Source organism: Syngnathus scovelli, chromosome 7, assembly GCF_024217435.2.
Source record: "Syngnathus scovelli strain Florida chromosome 7, RoL_Ssco_1.2, whole genome shotgun sequence".
NCBI classification, from domain to species: Eukaryota; Metazoa; Chordata; class Actinopteri; order Syngnathiformes; family Syngnathidae; genus Syngnathus; species Syngnathus scovelli.
The window spans coordinates 748,281-766,671 of record NC_090853.1 but is presented as its reverse complement, the minus strand read 5'-3'; the positions used below and the strand labels follow the sequence as shown (position 1 = coordinate 766,671).

Here is an 18,391-nt window from a genome sequence, read left to right as displayed (position 1 = left end):
AAATGTTCGATCAACGATGGGAAAGTGTTCATCATCCACGGATCATCGCATGGCGCTGGTGTGTGACTCATTCGACTTTTGACCGTGGTGTCCTTTTTACCAAACTGGCATAATTACATACGTGGCGACGGCTAAGTATAGCGGCCGACAGAAAAAGTGATTTGACGACCCGCAATGGCTGCGACGCCCACGATACGGAATCCTCCGTAACAATGGCGTGTCACAGACGGATTTACGACCCAACAAAAAAGAAGAAGAAGCGCAAATTTGCTGCTGGCAGATTTAAGACTTGCAAGTGGGAGTGACAAAAACAACAACAAAACACAAACAAAAACAGTCGGCGTGGAAATAGGATCCAGACTGGGCCGGCCGGGCCCGGTTGCCAAGTGACGACTTGAAAAGACGAGGGCCCCGAAAAGATTTGGCTGCGGTTTCTGCAGGGAAAACACTTCTCCTACCAGCCATTGCCCCCCCCCCCTCCCCGATCCCCCCGTATTGCTGTGGTTCTTCTAACGCTGGCGAGGCCCAGGCCAAATGAGAAACAGACCCCCTTTCGCCTTGCTATTGCCCATTTCTCCCTGTGGCTTTTTTTTGTTTCAAAGCAGAAAAAAAACTCTCTCTCCCCTAAAATAGACGAAGGGTTCACGTGCCAACGGGATTTGACCCCCCCCCCTCCCCGTCTCTTTCCAGTCACGCAAGACGGCTGGCAAGGAGAACTTGCAAGAGACAGTAGCGAAGTTGCTGCTCTTCGGACTGTTTGGAGAAGGGATTGTGGGAAGCATCAGTGGAGCCTGACCTGCCGCGAAAGGCAACTTCCGTGCAAACTGCAGTTATGAAGGCCTTACGGGTAATCCCAGCATGAAAGAGAAGAATGACGGCCTCATTTTGACTGGACGCCGGTTTGGGCTTCTTAGCTGGAGAGTCACGTCCTTGCCAAAGCTTCCCCGTGAAACAAAGCAGCTCAGCTCTTCGGTGTAAAGATCCACATTCCAACAAGTATTGTGAGATCCCGTTAAACTGCCGCAACACAGATGGAGGAGCTTGCCACACAAACCAGCTCCATTATACCAACTAAATGACACCATTGTAAAAAGCAAAACCAGGGCCTCAATTAAGCCGCGTTTAACTACATTTGCGGCGCAAAAGAGGCACAGAAAGTGCTCGGAGAATTGAACGATGGCACAAAGCTCTTGTGCAGAGGCCATCTTAAAACCATTAAGTCCCCCAACAGTCTTTATAGTCATTATGTCTTCAAGGCTAAAACAAAATGGAAGCTGTCGATGACTTCTAAGGCACGTCAACCGTTTGTGGGAAACCTCCTTTCATGACAGGTGGCCGTGCAAAAAGCTGAAAGCCTCAAGGAGCTCACGCACTGTTGGACCAAGGCAGCAACACCTGAAGATGCCAATCGCCTAATACAAAACAAGTCATTGATCTCGCTTTGGCTTTGCAATCAATCAGTGGACAAGATTGAAAAAGCCTCCTGACCTTCAACAGAAAGCTACGAGCTAACAGTTTTCCAAAATGACAATAGTACGTGGAATCGCTCAATCAAAGCGTTTCTCTTGTGTCGGACGTAGAAAACTTTGAACGCCTAGACGGGAAGCAATTGAGGAGAGTAAGCGCCCTGAGGCTCTTGTGACAGCTCTGACATCTCAATAGACTCATGATGGAAAAAACATCGGCGCTCCTCGCATGTAAAGGGAGCGGCCTCCTCCTCGCGTATATGTGCAATGACAGATCTCATTTGGTTTATGGCGAGTCTTTCATTTGAGCTTTGAGTAATGGGCCGACTCGCCCTCTTTTGCTCGTATCTTCCGAGCGCTGTTGTGTAAATAGCGAGCCCCGCTCATGCCGGGGAACCGCGCGCGGCTCATTACCGTGACACCCAGGCCAAGCGTATCATCAGCGGATTGTCCCGTTCGGGCGGCTCCACCCTTCTTTCCAGTTGGGAAAAAGCTGAGGGGGGAAAAAAAAGACATCGCTGCATGGGTGTGTGCGTGTACTGGCTCACAATTTTGCAGGCACAAAAACAGAAGTGCTCCACTTTGACTTTGTCAGATAGCAATGACAGGTGCTTCTAGATTGTGTTATTCATGTCCACTTTTAATTTGATAGACATACAACAACAAAAAAAGACAGACAGAAAGAAAGAAAGATACAGTAGATAGATGAATCCACTGTGGTGTCATTTTGAGAACAAGTACTGTGCAGACCTCAAAAGTCAAAATCAAAACTCCATTGTGAAAGCAAACACAAAAACAATGACGGTACGAATAGCATTGTTTTTTTATACTAGGTAGCTTACAGGCCGCTTCTCCCCAATCTTAGGTTAGCTTAGCAATTAGCATGACTTCTCAAATGTTTCCTCGTAATTCGTTGGTTAGATCGGTGCTTGTCAAAAGTGTACTGAACCGCTAGCATGTTTATCATAACAGGATACGTTTCAAGGAGCAATGCCTAAAACTGAACAGGAAGTTCATCATTATGGTTTGGAAGCAGCCATTTTGGGCAATACAAGGGCACATCATTCAGAGAATTTGACCCATCTATCCATTTTTGTAGCGTTTCTTCTCTTCATGGACATACTAGCTTGCTAGCTAACCTCGAGCATACGGCAGACTACACCCTAAACTGGCTGCCAGTAAAATACAGAGCACATACGAAACCAGACAGCTTTTTGCATTGACCGAAATACGTATTCGAGTTAGCAAAACCTTCACCTTTCATTTAAATGTGAAATCAGAAGCTCATATTGCTGTAGTTTATTGTCTATCTTTTATTTCAATATTAAACTTAAGAAACAAGATTGATCACGTTTCCATCAGAGTTCTTTAATCAGGCACTTGAGCTCAAAACATTCCTCTGGACACGTGACACATGTTTGTACAAAAAAGGCCATAAGGTACCTTTAGTCGATTAGTGGATATACGTATCTGGCCATGTTCACTCGCCACTATTCTTCATAATAATTTACATAAAGCACAGGAAGCTTCGGAGGTCTGCCAACACAATAAATAATACAAATACCACCGAATACCATGCGTGCTATTTAAAGTGTTCAAGATTTAAATGGTGAAAGGAAGTAAAATAATTCCAGGGATGGAGGAACCGCTTTAGTTTGGACCTTGGCAAGTCTTGCATCGTATTATTTACTGTAAATGGCTTATAGGCTGTCTGGTGAATTATAGCTAAGGATAAAACATTCTCTCTTATTTTTGGAACATTCGGTAATTTGCCATCCTTCGAAAACCAAAACAAACGTGGGATGAAAGACATCTTTTTTTTTTTTTACTTAGCAGCAATGCTTTGGAGCTTGCGTTGCGTTCTATTGAAATAGATCTGTTATCTGAACCTTGTGCACGACGTGAAGCGGTAAGGCCGGCCGGCTATGATAAATTAAAGCACGCGAAAGACAAATTCTGCAAGGGCATCACATTCACAATGACCTTCCTTTGCGGCGGAACTGGAGTCTTTGCACAAGCAGAGAGGTCAAGGTCCAAATCCACTATCTACAATAATTTGCCACAACATCTTCAAAAACACATTTGAGAGTTTACAGTACAAATAAGGATACAACACAAACTACAAATATACAAAGATAGAAACGAGATTTTTTTTTCAATAACCCTTCGAGACGCGAATGCCATGTGCTTGAGAGGGAACCACATATAAGTATAAAAATATAGACAATGTTTTTTCTACAAAATATTGACATCGTGTTTGAAACCCCGCCCCCCCTCGTTTGAATGTACAAACCAACATGGAGCAATGGGAGAATAAAGTTCGGGATAAGAACAAAGTCCATTTTGGCCCTCTCGGTTTGTCTTCAAGCAGCCCCACCACATGTGCCACACCACAGCAAAAGAACGGAAATGACACAACACTGCGGTCAGAAAGTGGGAGCCCGAGGTTTCAGATTGTCCCCAAAGTTCAAATCCTCAGTTCGGCCTCGTCAATTTGCTCCAGATTGTGTTCCGTAGCGCTGATGACGGATGCCGACGGGCCCTGGGAGACGCTGAAGGGCGTGACGGCCGGAGAGCGCGCCGCCAGTGGCGACAGGGACGGGGAGAAACTGGGCGACATAGCCACCGAGCAGATGGATCCCTCGCTGCTCAGGGGAGACCTCCGGAAAGTGGACAGGTGGGGGTACGTCCTCCCCACAGCCGGCTTGGGCGCTACAGTTTTTGCGCTAGGATGCGCCACGGAGGTGATAAGCGGAGGCGGGTCGATTCTGGACTCCGCTTTGCTTTTGCGGTGGAAGGAGCGGCGGGGGTGAGGGGGAGCCGTTTCATCCTTTAATCGCGCTATCTCGGTGAAAACGCTGGCTAGAGGTTGGAACTGGGGGCACCAGTTGAGAAGGTAGTCCCAGTTGTAGCTGCCCCTCAGTTCCTCGTCACTGGCCACGATGGCCGTCAAGGAGCCGTCCACGGTTGGCTTTCCGTCCTCCGGGAAGATATAATCTTTGTGGTGGGAGACGTTGAGGCCCCGCCCCATGCCCGCGTACCCACCACCCTCGTCTCGGTAGATCGGCACCTGCCCAGCTAGCAGAGTACCGTTGAGGCTGCCCATCTTCTTCCCTTTGAACCAATCGATAGAGGGCTCGCCAGACACATCTGACAACTGGTCCGCGTCCTGCTGGATCCCGGAGTCGGGACCCCGAGCGGAGATACGCTCCTGCATGGAGGAGGAGATGCTGGACACACGAGGGTATTCGTTTATCATCCTGATCTCGTCGTCCTCCGCCGCCTCGGCCTCCGCGGAGCCTCGGCCGCTGGAGTGCGAGGGGTCCAGGGATCCCCCGCGAGTGTACGGCCCCCCGCTGCTGCTGCTGCCGCTGCTCTGATCAGCAACATACCCGGGAAGGGCCTGGTGATAAATAATCTCACTTGCGGCTATTTTGCTTTCCTCAAATTTGTGCAGCATGGTGGCCGACGCCTTGGTTCGTCTGTGTCTCTTTTGTTCTTTCCTCCGGCGCCTCAGTTTGACGCAGAACAGCGCCACGGCAATGACGCACAGTATGACTATTATTCCGAGAGACACGGCGATGACGCTTATTAGCAGCATGTTGATGTCTGTGGCAAGTCCGAAAGAGGTGTGGCTCACGTCGACGGTCACTTTGGTCGCCGCCGTGCGGGACGTCTCCAGGGGGCTGTGGGCTAACAGGTCGAGCGTCATCAGGCGCACTTCTCGTTTGGAGCGGCTCACGTGTCTGCCGTAGCTGTCCATCTTTAGGGAGATGGCGCCGGATGATTTGTTGACTTCAAAATAAGGTGAACTGGCTGACAGAGAATACAGGACAACACCGTCCAGGCCTCCGTCTTCATCTCTGGCTTGCACTCTGCCGATGATCTGACCTTTCTTCGCGTCTTCGGGCACTTGAAAGGAGAACTCCGGGGAGGTAAAAACAGGATCATATTCATCCTCCCCAGAGACATAAATCTGCACCGTGACGGTGGCAGAATAGTTGCCAGCATCCATGGCCGCAACCTTAAAATTGAAGGAGTTCACTCTCTCAAAGTCAAACGTCGAGCGGGTCCGCACTTCTCCTGATGTTTGGTTAATGAAAAAGGCTTCTCTTCCATCTTGAGAGTCGTCCAGCATGTAGTATCGCAACTTTCCAAAAACCCCTCTGTCGTGGTCGATGGCGTGCAGCATGGTCACTAAGGCATTTTTGGGCTGATTCTCCCTGATACTAGCCGTTACTTGACTGAGTGGAAAGAAAGGCCAGTGGTCATTGATGTCCTTCACATCAATGCTGACTGGGGCAAAGGCATAGTGTCCAAAGCCATCCGTAGCTTGGACAACAATCATGTGGGACAACTGGCTCTCACTGCCCAGAGGTCGCTGTAGCTTCAAGGCCCCGGTCCATTGGTCCACCTGGAAAAGGCCCGTCTTGTCTCCAGAGCTGATGGAGTACTGCACCTCCCCATTGGGAGCAGAGTCCGGATCAGTGGCAGACAGATGCAGCACTTCCGTTCCTGCGGCGGTACTCTCGCTCAGCACCGCGCTGTACTCTCCTCGGCCGAACGCCGGCGGGTTGTCGTTGACGTCCATCACGCTGATTAGGATCGGCACGCAGGAGCTGCGCTGGGGGATCCCCCGATCCGACACCACGACGGTCAGGTTGTAACTGGACACGGCTTCGAAATCCAGCTCTTCCACCAGTATGAGGCTTCCGATCGTCTGGAAGCCTTTGCCTTCCAAGAAGCGCACGCTGCTCTCAATTTGGAAGGCGTTGCCAGAGTTGCCACTGGCGATGGCAAAATCAAAACCACAGTTGTCACGCGACAAGTCTCCGTCGGCTGCCTCTAAGGTCAGAACCGTGGAGCCGGGAAGCTCGTCTTCAGATACGGACGCTCTGTACTCGGACTGATGGAAGACAGGAGTATTGTCGTTGATATCCGACACCTGGACTTGGATGGTAGCCAGTGACGAGAGGGAGGGACTGCCCTGGTCTCGAGCTTCCACAACCACGAGGATGGAGGGATTTTCAAAGTCAAATTTGGTCTTTTGCTTGACAAACAGAGTTCCTGCAAGGAAAACAATCAATTGCATTTGTACTTTCATAATCCTTTGGGAACTATTGAGCAGAAGATTCATACCGTTGCTCGGGTCAATGGAGAAGACGCCCCTTGTGGACGACATGACTCGGTAGGTGATCTTTCCGTTGTCCCCGGAGTCCGAGTCGGTGGCTGTCACGGTGACGAGAGCACTGCCTTCTGGGAGATGCTCTGATACCGTCACCTGTCAGATCCCGAGCCATGCATTCGATCAATACCAACCAATACCAAAAGAAGCATGCCGTCCGTCCCAGTCATACCTGATACAAATCCTGGGTGAAGACGGGTGTGTTGTCGTTGACGTCTTCCACCAGCACGGTCAGATTGGCTTCGCTTTGATGCTTTGAGTCTGACGAGCGGATGGTCAGCGTGTACCATGTCCTCTCTTCGTAGTCCAGTGCTTTTGTCAGAGACACGCCGCCGCCATAGCAGTGGATTCCAAACATGCCCTTGCTGTCGCCATCCAGGTAGAGGGTGTAGGAAAGGGCCGGGCCGGTATCCACATCATTTCCTGTCACTTGACTGATAACTGTGCCAATCAGGGTGTCTGGAAATGAGAAGGTTGAGGGTATTAGCATTTGGCTGTGTGGAAGCATCCAAACGGTAGACTATTTTGCGTTCTCCTCAAACTTCCCTCTGCCAGATGGCCTTTAAAGTGCACATTTGAGAAGGTTTTTGCAGTTGCACTATGTTGCTAGTACTGGTCTTTCCTGCTTATTAGCCTCTGGACCACAGTCAGGGAGCACGGTGTTCTGTTCCAGGGCACCACTTCCATCCATTCATTTTCAGTGCTGGTCAAGATTTTGGGGGGAGGTGAAGCCCAACCAAGCTGCCTTTAGAGGAAAACCAAGGACCACGCCCTGCACTGGTTGGCAGTCAAACGCAGGGCGATGTGAAGAGGGCACTGGGCAGCAATTTTGCCCACGGCAGCTGTGTGAACCGCTGCACTGACAATGAACTCGGTGAAAGGCTTGCAGCGTTCAACATTGCTGTTGCCCGCCTAGACGGGAAGACGGCAGGCAAGCAAGACACAAGGCCTGGCAACATTTCCAGGGTCCGCGCTCTCCATTCTGGTGGCTAAACTCGGCACTCTTTATCGTGCTTGACATGCATGTACGGCCAGAGCTTCCTTAAGAATAGTCTTCAGAGAATGGATTACAGTCCTGTAATTATAGCCGCTATGTACAAAAATATTCTTGCTTTGCTACATAAATATGAAATGAAAAATTCTCTGGCAAATCTTGAACACATTGAACACTAACTCTCTCTCTCTCTCTCTCTCTTTCCCACCGAAAGTAGCAAAGTGCCCAGCTGGCCCTCTTACCTTCAGGCACTCGGATCTCCCTAGGCAGAGGAATCATGGGACTGTTGTCATTGAGATCGACGATAATCACGGTGAGAGTGGCGGAGCCAGCCAATCGCGGGGTTCCACGGTCTGTCGCCGTGACGACAAGCCTAGTGGCGCAAAATTGGGGGAAAAAAAACACTTCACTTTCGCAATCTCGTCCGATCGTTCAATGCCTAGAATGAAACAAAGGCTGACTTTGTTTGCGTCCAGATTTCTCTGTCCATGATGGCCGTGGTGCTGATGCTGCCAGTCAGCGGGTCGATCTTGAACAGACCGCTCATAGATGACGACCTAATGGAGTATGTCACCTGGCCATTTTGACCCTGGTCCAGGTCGTTTGCCGCAACCTGCAAGATTGAATGAAATGTGCAAAAAAGCAGTTTCAGCGTAACTCGATCCGGCAAATGAAATCAAATGGGCTCCACGGACCCGCTTCCAAGGCACAACTGATTGAATACATTCGGCAGGAGTGAGTGCTGAGAATACAGCCATTCATGGCTGAAACTGTCCAGGCCGCTCAAGAGTGAAGAGTGTTTCTATTCTGCTCCACAACTTCACACTTTAGCAACAGCCAACCACAATAAACTCAGCCAACCTGGGTTTTAGCGCACCTGGATAATGGGAAAATCGTGACCCTGCGCCTCTCGGATATAGGCCACGTAGTTCTGCAGCTGGAAGCGAGGCAAATTGTCATTGACGTCCTGCAGGATTAAGTTCACCGCCACGTAGGAGCTGGAGGACGCCGTCTCGGCTTTCACCACGAGGCGGAGTTTCGGGGTCTCCTCGTAGTCCAGCCCTTCGGATTTCTGGACCCATATTTCGCCTGATTGGCGGAATGAAAAGAGCAGAGGGGTCACTTTTGGCAACTCTTTGGCCGTCTGGTCAACGTACCGGTAACCGTGTTGATTCCGAAAGACTGCAAGGGGTTTCCGCTGAAAAGACTGTAGCTGACCCCACTTTGAGAGCCGTCTGGGTACTGGGCTTGGGTCTGCGTTACCACTGTGCCTACAGCAAAACAAATCCACATCTAAAGTTAATACAGAGCTTTACTTGGGAAAAAAAAGGCCATTATCTTTGACCTCCCCTACCTCTTGCAGCATTCTCCTGCAGACTGACGTCTTGCGGCGTGCGTGAGAAGCGAATCCCGTTGTACGTCTGCTCCTTGATATAAACAATGACCACCCCCAAGGACGACTGAGCCGGGTTGCCCTGATCCATGGCCTGCACGATCAAAGTCCTCTGGCTTTGGGTCAGAGCCTGCAGCTTCTCGGTGGCTTGAATGGCGCCTGTCAGCGAGTTGATGGTGAAGCCCCTCACCGGGTTGGCAAAGCGATAAAACACCGACCCGTTGGCCCCAAAGTCTTTGTCCTCGGCCCTCATGGTGGCCAGTATTCTTTGGTTCGACAGGCTGCCGGCGGAAATGTTCAAAATGAGCGGGTCCTGAATGAAGAAGGGGGCGTTGTCGTTGACATCCTGGATGTGGACGGTGACCCGGGCGGTGGCGTTGCGAGGGTCGGAAGGTGACGAATCGGTGGCGCACACCTCAAAGGTGTAAGAGGCCGTCCGCTCTCGATCCAGAAGCGCCGCCGTGATGACACGGCCCGTGTTCTGGTCTACGATGAACATGCTCTCGGAGCCCCGGCTCAGGAAGTACACAACCTGGCCGTTGGGGCCCTCGTCCAGATCAGTGGCTTTCACGTCCAGGACCAAAGAGCCGATGGGCACGTCTTCGGACACGTCGGCCGTGTAGGCGCTGCTGCTAAACCGGGGGCTGTGGTCGTTTATGTCGCTGACGCTCACCTCCACCGTGGCGGTGCTGCTGCGGGGCGGGTGGCCCTGGTCCCGGGCGACCACCGTCAGGGTGTATACGGCTCTCATTTCCCGATCCAGAGAGCCGGAGGTGGACAGGGCGCCAGTTTGTCTGTCCAGGTGGAAATCTCCTGCTGGGTCCCCAGCTGCAAAGACAGCAAAGTCAACACGAGGAATACCAGGAAAACCTGACACAAATCTAACGTTTATCCTAAAAGGTGCATTGGCGACTGTGGATCTTGACTGAGAAGACGTAGAAGCCTCACCTGTAATTCTGTAGCTTATCACGCCGCCATCTCCCGCATCCTGGTCGGTGGCTCGCAGCGTGAAAAGGAGCCGGGGCTCCATGTTCTCCGGCACCTCGATGCTGTAATACTGCCGTCCAAAGACGGGGGCGTTGTCGTTCTCGTCCAGCACGCGGACCCTCACGGTGGCTTTGGCGTAGTTCGGGGGAAGGCCTCCGTCTTTTGCATAAACTGAGGCAAAAAACAAAAAAAGCCTTTAGTGATTGACAGCAGCGGTCATGCTGTCGTAACGAGAGAAAAGTTAAAACACGAGTCGGCGTGTCACTCGGAGCCATTTACGAGAGTAATGAGCCCGCCGACGTCTAACGACTCCAAAATGTTTTGGTTCTGTCCATTCCAGTGTGATTGCGTTGCGTTTGATCAGCAGCTTCAAGGAAACACAAGTTGCTTATTTTTTTTCCCCTCTCCAACCATCTTAATATGACATCCATAGAAAATACTTTATAAATTACAGCCCGGCGCACTCGCTGAACTCGGCCCACTTTTGCGGGGGCGTTTGCATCTCATGCAAATGAGCTCAAATGAAGCTAACAGGCATCACAGCGTGGGAAGGAAGGCCAGATTCCAATCCTGAACTGTGTGGCAGACTTGCTCATCGCTAAGACATTTTTTGCTGGACATTGATGGAATTTAGGAGGTGCTACCTGTGACGGTGTAGTACTCCCGAAGCTCTCTGTCCAGCGGCTGAGTGCTGGTGATGACGCCGGTCGCCGGGTTGATAGTAAAACCTTCCGCTGTGACGCAACCGTACGTCACCTTCCCGTTGGATCCTTACGAGGGAAGAAAAAAACGCTTTGATTAAAAAAACAGACAAAGATATGTGCAATTCTTCATTTTCAGATGTTTCCCCTTCCATATTTGTTTGTTATTGGCGGCCCAAGCGACTTAGCAACGAGGCTTTTCCAGGTGTCTGCGTGTCTCGTTGCGTGCGATCGCACAATGGCGTCTGGCGGAAAACTCGCCTTGTTTACTCGGCTAATGACTTTTGGATCGAAACTTTATTTGCTTCTGAGTCAAGCGGCACGGAAATACACCCCCGCCCTGTGCCTTTATTAAATTAAAATCAAACAAAATCAGCGCATGAGAAGATTGTTTGTAGGAGCGAGCGACATGGTTTGAACTTTGTTGTCTGAAATGTGTAGCGCTTTCTCACCTTGGTCCAGGTCGAACGCTGACACGGTCAACACGGAGGAGCCTCGCGGTTGGTTCTCGGAGATCTGCGCCTCATAGTGACTCTCCTCGAAGCGAGGGACTTGGTCATTGACGTCCACCACAAAGACACGTAGCAGCTGGCTGGACGAGCGGCGTTGGGCGCCGTGGTCTTCGGCCACGATGGTCAGGTTGAAGACTTCCTGCTCCTCGCGGTCCAGCGCTTTGAAGATAGACAAGGAACCTATAGGAGAGAGCCATTGGGAGATGATTTACCGTTTCTGCGACCAGTTCAGACCACCTCGAGTCAAACGGATGGCTGGACTTCCTGTCTTGTACAATGTTTGAACTTTGAGTCGTGACTCTTTGCGCAGGACAAGCATGAAAACATGTTGAACTCATCAGAGGCAACGAACCCGCCGCCCCCCCTCGCAGAAAGTGTGAAAAGTTGCCGTGTGAGGTTGGGATGAAAGAAGGCACACACGCAGAGTTTTGCCTACCTGAACGCCGGCTGCGCTAGCAGCTTGTAAGCGTCTGGCCGCAATTTACGAGATTTTCCACAGCATCGCACGGCGGCCGTCCTTCGGGGGAGAAGCCGTAAACACCAGTTGGCCGGAGACACGCAACATCAAGGCCTGTCGTGCGCTGCGGAAATTAGGGGGCACTACGACTCTTTTGTTTTCATCCCTCAGATCAGCGGCTCGCTTTTCAATTTGGCAACGTGAAAGAAAAGAGAAAGCCGACGCCGGTTTGTTTTGGATGCGCTCTCAGCTGGTTGTGCCTTTTAATCTGGTTCGTGTTGCCGCTTTGAATTGGACTCGCTCCCCCGTTCAGCTCCATCCCACTCGGAGTATTTGGGCTGTTTCGAAAATCTTTTGGATGCGTTGCGGTGTTTTATTATTTTAACCTTTGCGTTGGATTGTATTATTCCTACTAGTTTACCTGTGGTTTTGAATGACGGGTGTAGGGAGATTGTCAACACTTGTCACCAACAAATAACAATAATAACTGGCGACGGACGGGCATCACGGGGCCCCAACCCGCACGGGAACTCCGGGGCGTGGGCGGAGCCAGACACGCGTCTCCGACCCCACAACAAAGGCCGCACGACTAAACAGCCCGAGGTCAGCGCTTTGACTAAGCGACGCGGTCTCACGCGAGTGCACGCGTAAACACGCTAAAGCGATCCCCCCCCCCCCCCCCCTCCCTTCTCTAATGGTTCCCAGAAGCCCGAGCGGGAGGTTCTTTGCTCTTTCATGGACGATGCCGCTTTGTGTATGTGTGTGTTTCATATTTGTCAAGCCCTCTTCTTCTGTCTGGCCTCCAACTGAGAGAAAGAAGTCACGAGAGGTAAAACAAGAGTTGCCATCCCGTCGCAGAGAATTACAAAACTGTTTGCGGCAATGGGGGAGGAGACGAGGGGGGGGCATCTTCTCGTTGTTCAAAGGTGAACAGTTATACAGCGCCCAGAGACATTCTTCAGAAAGAGAGCCGTGAAATGACATGAACAGGTGAACACATGTGGGCCGGCCGTCTGCTGGAATGGAATGGAATTCGCAGCAGGTGGTGGAAATATAAAAAGGGAGCAAGAGATGGATGTTCCGCTGCCAATTTTAACATTTCAGCAAAAAACATTTCTGCAGTAGTTGCCATATCGCATACGTTTGAAAAACCTTACCGGTGTTGGGGTTGAGGCTAAAGGTTCCGCCCGTGTTGCCCGACTGGATGGCGTAGGTCACCCTGCCGTTCTCCCCTCGGTCCGCATCCCTGGCCATGACGTAGAGCGCCACGAAGCCCACGGGCTGGTCCTCCATCACGCTCACCGCCGCGGGCGAGACGAACACCGGCGGGTTGTCGTTCTCGTCGGTGACGTAAATCCTCGCCGTCACCGAGCTCCACTGCCTCTCGCTCGCGTCCGGGGCCGAGTCCGTCGCTTTTACCACCAAGATCAGACCGGGGTAGACCTCGTGGTCCAGCTCTCGGTTTAAAGTAAGAACCCCGGTGGAAGGGTCCAGGGTGAGCAGACCGGGGATGTCCGGAAACTGCCGGAGGATGGAGTAGCTCAGGTCACTATTGGGCCCGCTGCCGTCCTTGTCTGCGGCCTGGAACGTGAAGACAGAAGTCCCCGGCCTGACGCTCTCCGAAATGACCACCGTGACGGGGTCTTCGGGGAACTGAGGGGCGTGGTCATTGCTGTCCTTGACGTTAATGTCCAGGTGGACCAGGGTGCTGACGGGCGGAGCCTGAGAGAAGTCGTCCACCTCGATTTTCAAGGCGTAGTGCGCGTCCTGCTCGTAGTCCAGAGGCCGGGCCAGGTAGACGTCTCCGGTCGAGCGGTCCACCACAAAAGTCCCGTCCCTGTCGGTGCCCCCCACCACCATGTAGGTAACCTGGCCCTCCGCCGGGCTTTCTCCATCGTGAAGGCGGACGGAACCGACGACTGAACCCGGCTTGGCTTCTTCCTCCACAGAGTTGAAAGCCATGGAATGCGAGTTGCTCTTTGGAGATGCTCTGCTGGTGCTGAGAACCTGCCATGAATATAAAAAACACATGAGGTTTACATGAGGGGCCGAGAGCACGAATCCAATGTTCCCCTGACAAAGCAAAGCCGGTGGCAAATTATAATTTCATTTTGTACGAAACCAAAAATATGGTATGGATTTTGAAACCGCACAGAAACAGATTTCGCGCACTTGCTGGCGTATGTGTTTGTGTTCTCGGTGGGGAAATAAAAGCAGCTACAAGCGTTGATGTTGTTATTGTTGGCTTTTGTCTTTTAAATGGACTAGAATCACAGGCCGCTCACATGAAGCCTATTTAATTTGATACCCATGTCGGTGTCGGGTAAAAAAACCACAAGCAGACTTTGGGATTATGTCTTCGCTTGTATGACTAATCTGTCGCAAGAGACTTTCTCCAGCATTTTGCGTCACTGAAAACGCTGTCGGGGTTCGGGACGGTTCATTTCAAAGCCGCTGACATAAATCCATTTTCACCAAAACATACGCAAACATTAATGAGTTATCAGACGAACCAATGTTCATTTGTCGGGATGATATTAGGGAGGGAGAGCGAAACCATTTGAAAGTGTAATTCGATTTTTCCACATTGGGATTGCATCATCGAGGAACCGCAGCGCTCTTGACGACATGTGACATGACAAGCTATAAATTGCTTCCACATTCGATGGAAAAAGTCAGCCCTTCCAGCTACCAATGTTGACCGACTGAAAATAAAGATGATTAAAGGACGTCAAATAAACGCATCAGCAGGCAAGAACAACACGGCCCTGTTTAATCCGATTATTAAATAATTAGGTCTTTAAATCTCAGGAAAAAGTGAGCTATAAATTTGTTTATCTGGCCTCTCCATTTTCCTGGAACCGATGTGTTCCTTCCTCAGTGTCAGCTTTCTCTTCTGACTTACAAATTAAAAGAAGGCCTTTCAAAATAATACGCCGAAAAATGCCTATTTTGCACTGCCACTCAACGTAAAAGGGGGGCTACTGTGAAAGGTCAGCGTGAAAAACTTCCACACAGCTGCCACTCATCACACAAAACAGCTGCGAGTCTATCATTCACACCCACAAAAAAAAAAAAAAAAAATCCCTTTTGAAATGTCACGGCGAGAAAAGCCCCGCACGTCCAAAGACTGGCTCTGACCTGGACGGCGATGGAGCAGGAGGCGCTGCGAGGCGGCAGTCCTCGGTCGCTTGCCGTCACCGTCAAGACGTACTCGGGCCGCTCCGAGTGGCTGAGGGGCGACGACGAGTGCAGCTCGCCCGTGTTGGCGTTCAGGAAGAAGCGCTCGGCCCTCGGACCTGGAACGTTAACGTTGGCGTGTGAACAATTTGTCATTGACTTTCAATGTGTTTTAAGCTCAAAAGTTACTGTCACTTGACTCTTTTCTCTTGCTGTACCTGCCAAGGAGTAAAGTACGGTGCCGTTCTCTCCTTCATCCGGGTCTTTGGCCTGTATGGTGCCCAGCAGAACTCCTGAAGACTGAGCCTCCGACACCTGTTCAGCCGCCAAATGCTTATCAATAAAGTTATGACCGTCAATTAGTTTGATGTCGACGGGCTCGCGGTATGACCTGGAAGGTGAGTTTTTTCCCGGGCTGGCTGTGGACGAACGTCGGGACGTTGTCATTGTCATCCAGCACACTTATAAAGACGGTACCGGTGGCGCTGCGGGAAGGCGCGCCTCCGTCCTGCACGACCACCGCCAGCTGGTAGCTGGACTGCTGCTCCCTGTCCAGACTGGCCCTGGTGCTCATTTCACCTGGAAGACAAGTCAGGCTTGATCAGATCTCCTGCGGTAGAACACGCGCATCGTGCAGAAGCTGTTGAGACCAGAAAACGATCGCAAATCAAAGTCTGCCCACCCACAGAGTCAGCAGGCCAATTAGAGGTGCTGTCGCCGCTCTCTGAATTATTCACTGTGGCGGGGGAAGATGCAATTTCAGCTTTAATTGATTTGATTTCTGAATAATTAAAATGTTCTGTGTTGTCATAAATGTGTCACCCCCAAAGATTTGCATCTTTGATTTGCAGCCATTCGCCGACAACTCGAGCAATTGGCCTGGTTGTGACCTGATATTATGAAATGATGATGGGATGGCATTTTTGACAGCAATTTAAGCATCTGAGGGCATCACAGTGAAATCCAGTAACTCCATCAGGAGCTCGGAATACGTTCCTTCCACTTCAAAACATGCTCGACGGCTAATCGAAGACCGGAAATGGAATCTGTTTAAGTGCGAGGTGCACGCCATCTAACCTGTGTGCGAGTTGATCTGGAAGTTGCGGTCGGGGTGCAGCAGACGATAGCTGAGGCGTCCGTTGGAGGCGCTGTCACGGTCGGTGGCCAGCACGCGACCGAAGCCCGTCCCCGCCGGCAGATTTTCCCTCACGGCCATGAAGACTCTGGGCTGCGCCAGTCGAGGCGGGTTGTCGTTCTCGTCCGTCACCGATATCCTGACGGTGGCGCTGCCGGTCTTCTTCAGCTGTCCGTGACCCGCGCTGGCCAGCACGGTGAGAAGATACATGTCCTTGACTTCGCGGTCCAGGGCGCTCTTCACGAAGAGCCAGCCGCTGTCCGAAGCGATGCCGAAGCCGGCGGCGTCGCCGTCCGGCCGCAGGTGATACGAAAGAGGACTGAAGTATCCGGAACCCGACGTTTCTCTATTAAGGGCCCGGACTCGAAGGAAGCGCGTATTGATGGGAGTGCCTTCTTTGAGCTCCACCCGGTAGCTGAGCGTGTCAAACATGGGTCCCTGGTCATTTTCCGCTTGGACGTGGACCACGAGCATGAAAGTAGCGCTAAGCTGAGGCACTCCGCCGTCTTTGGCAATTACTCGGAGGTCGTAGCGGGGGACGCTCTCATAGTCCAGGGGCCCTACCAGTCGGATCTCCCCGCTGCTGCGTTCGATGCTGAAAGCTCTCTGGACGCCGCTCGGAGAAGACAGATCAAAAGACAGTTGGCCGTTTGCGCCGGAGTCTCTGTCCTCGGCCTGCACGCGGTACACCGCCGTCCCCATTTCCGTTTGCTCCGGCACGAGCAGCGACTCGGAGGACGAGGGAAGGAACACCGGCGGGTTGTCGTTGACGTCCTGGATGGCGATGTGGACGCGGGTCTGACCAAAAGCCGGCGGGTTCCCGGTGCGGACTTGCACTTCCAAGTCGAGCGCCGGCCGGGCTTCGTGATCCAGGGACAGACGGGTCCGTAGGGTTCCGGTGTCGCCATCCACCGTAAAGTATCCCGTGGGGTCCCCGGAGCTGATGACGTAGGCCATATCTCGGGGGAGGCCTGAAAGCAGAAGTTATCATTTCCCGAGAGGCTGCGGTGGAAGCAAAGATGCCATTTGTCAATTGCCAGAGTGCCGGAGAATCTCTAATCACAGTTGTCAAATGGACATTCTGAGGTGAGATGTATCATCTGGATCATACCTGGCTTACTTTTGGCTTGGACGCTACCCACGACGGTTCCCTGCAAGACATCCTCGGAAACTGCAAAGTAATACTGAGCTTGTTCAAACACAGGGGGCGCCACCGCACCCGCCGCCACGCTGATGTTGACCTTGGCGTCCTCCAGGGCGGCCAGGCCTCCGCCGTCCTGGGCTGAGATCACCATCGCAATGACCGAGTTGGCCTTGCCGTGGACGGAGCGGGAAAGAGAGATCACACCTGCGCAAACAAGACCGCCATCGCACGTTGAACGGATTCCTTGTGCGGAAAGTCGACGTTACGATGTACCAACCCGTGTCTTTGTTGAGGGTGAAGTAAGGGGAAGACCCCCCTGACGCAGTTTTGTACGTAATCCGGCCATTTTCCCCCGAGTCTGGATCGTAGGCGATGACTCGGGCCACCGAGGTCCCGGGAGCGCTCTGCGAGCTGAGACTGACGGCGTAGCTCAGCGGGTAAAAGGTGGGCCGGTTATCGTTGACGTCCACCAGGTCGACCCTCACGTAGGCCTGCGTGCTCAGGCCCCCCTGTCCGAGAACGGTCTTGTTATTTTAGCGTGGATCGTATTAATGGGGCGGATAAAAGTATGCTATGTATAGAATGAGCTGGGAGAACGGACCCGGCGGGTCAGATTGATGGCCTCCCGTGGGACAGAGAGAGAGGCCGGCCCGGGCCGAGAGGTCTTTTCATTTGCAGCGAGTACAATGCAGCCGTTTCATTTAGACCAGGTGGCAAAAACAAAGAAGGCGGCCGTTGGAGCTAATAAAATATTACTGGCTGACAGCTGAGGCATTTCTCCTCCGCCCCTTCTAATGGTTTTAACATGGCCGTCATTTGCTTTCATTTCTCAGCTTGTATTTTCATAGCCATAGCTGACATATCTGACGAGCGGGCGCTATGACCTGCTACGCCAACGCGTGCTACGTTGCTGGCTTTATGGGACCATTTAGTATCAAACTTTTTCTTTTTTTCGCAAAGGCTCACCCCGTCCACCGCAGTAACTGCAAAGTCGTAGCTGCTCTGGCCTTGGTCCCGGTCCAGCGCCGCACGAGTGCAGATGACGCCGGTCTCTTTGTCGATGGTGAACTGGGAGTTGGCGGCGCTGTTCTGGCCCGAACTCAGCGAGTAGCTGATGGAGCCAAAGGAACCACCGTCCGCATCTCTGGCCATCACCTACGAAGACGGACCAAGAATGATCATCGGATATTTGAAAGTCAAACAAGAATATCAGAGCAGGTGTCGTTTGAAAGCATTT

General features: G+C 51.9%; 1 protein-coding gene across 1 annotated transcript in view; it reads right to left on the bottom strand.

Moving 5' to 3' along the window:
* Positions 1-2,085: 2,085 nt before the first annotated feature.
* Positions 2,086-18,391, bottom strand: part of LOC125972495 (protocadherin-16) — a 55,440-nt gene continuing 39,134 nt past the window's right edge. The window contains exons 3-21 of the mRNA XM_049726205.2: positions 18,121-18,309; positions 17,432-17,663; positions 17,122-17,358; positions 15,953-16,981; positions 15,267-15,454; positions 15,094-15,190; positions 14,837-14,994; positions 12,853-13,702; positions 11,179-11,418; positions 10,670-10,795; positions 9,987-10,196; positions 9,000-9,866; positions 8,803-8,916; positions 8,523-8,734; positions 8,107-8,258; positions 7,888-8,018; positions 6,824-7,110; positions 6,606-6,747; positions 2,086-6,533 (exon numbers count right to left, since the gene is read on the bottom strand). Of these exons, the coding sequence (XP_049582162.1) occupies positions 3,934-6,533; positions 6,606-6,747; positions 6,824-7,110; positions 7,888-8,018; positions 8,107-8,258; positions 8,523-8,734; positions 8,803-8,916; positions 9,000-9,866; positions 9,987-10,196; positions 10,670-10,795; positions 11,179-11,418; positions 12,853-13,702; positions 14,837-14,994; positions 15,094-15,190; positions 15,267-15,454; positions 15,953-16,981; positions 17,122-17,358; positions 17,432-17,663; positions 18,121-18,309 (8,061 nt within the window). The 3' untranslated portion in view covers positions 2,086-3,933. The remainder of the gene's footprint in view (positions 6,534-6,605; positions 6,748-6,823; positions 7,111-7,887; positions 8,019-8,106; positions 8,259-8,522; positions 8,735-8,802; positions 8,917-8,999; positions 9,867-9,986; positions 10,197-10,669; positions 10,796-11,178; positions 11,419-12,852; positions 13,703-14,836; positions 14,995-15,093; positions 15,191-15,266; positions 15,455-15,952; positions 16,982-17,121; positions 17,359-17,431; positions 17,664-18,120; positions 18,310-18,391) is intronic.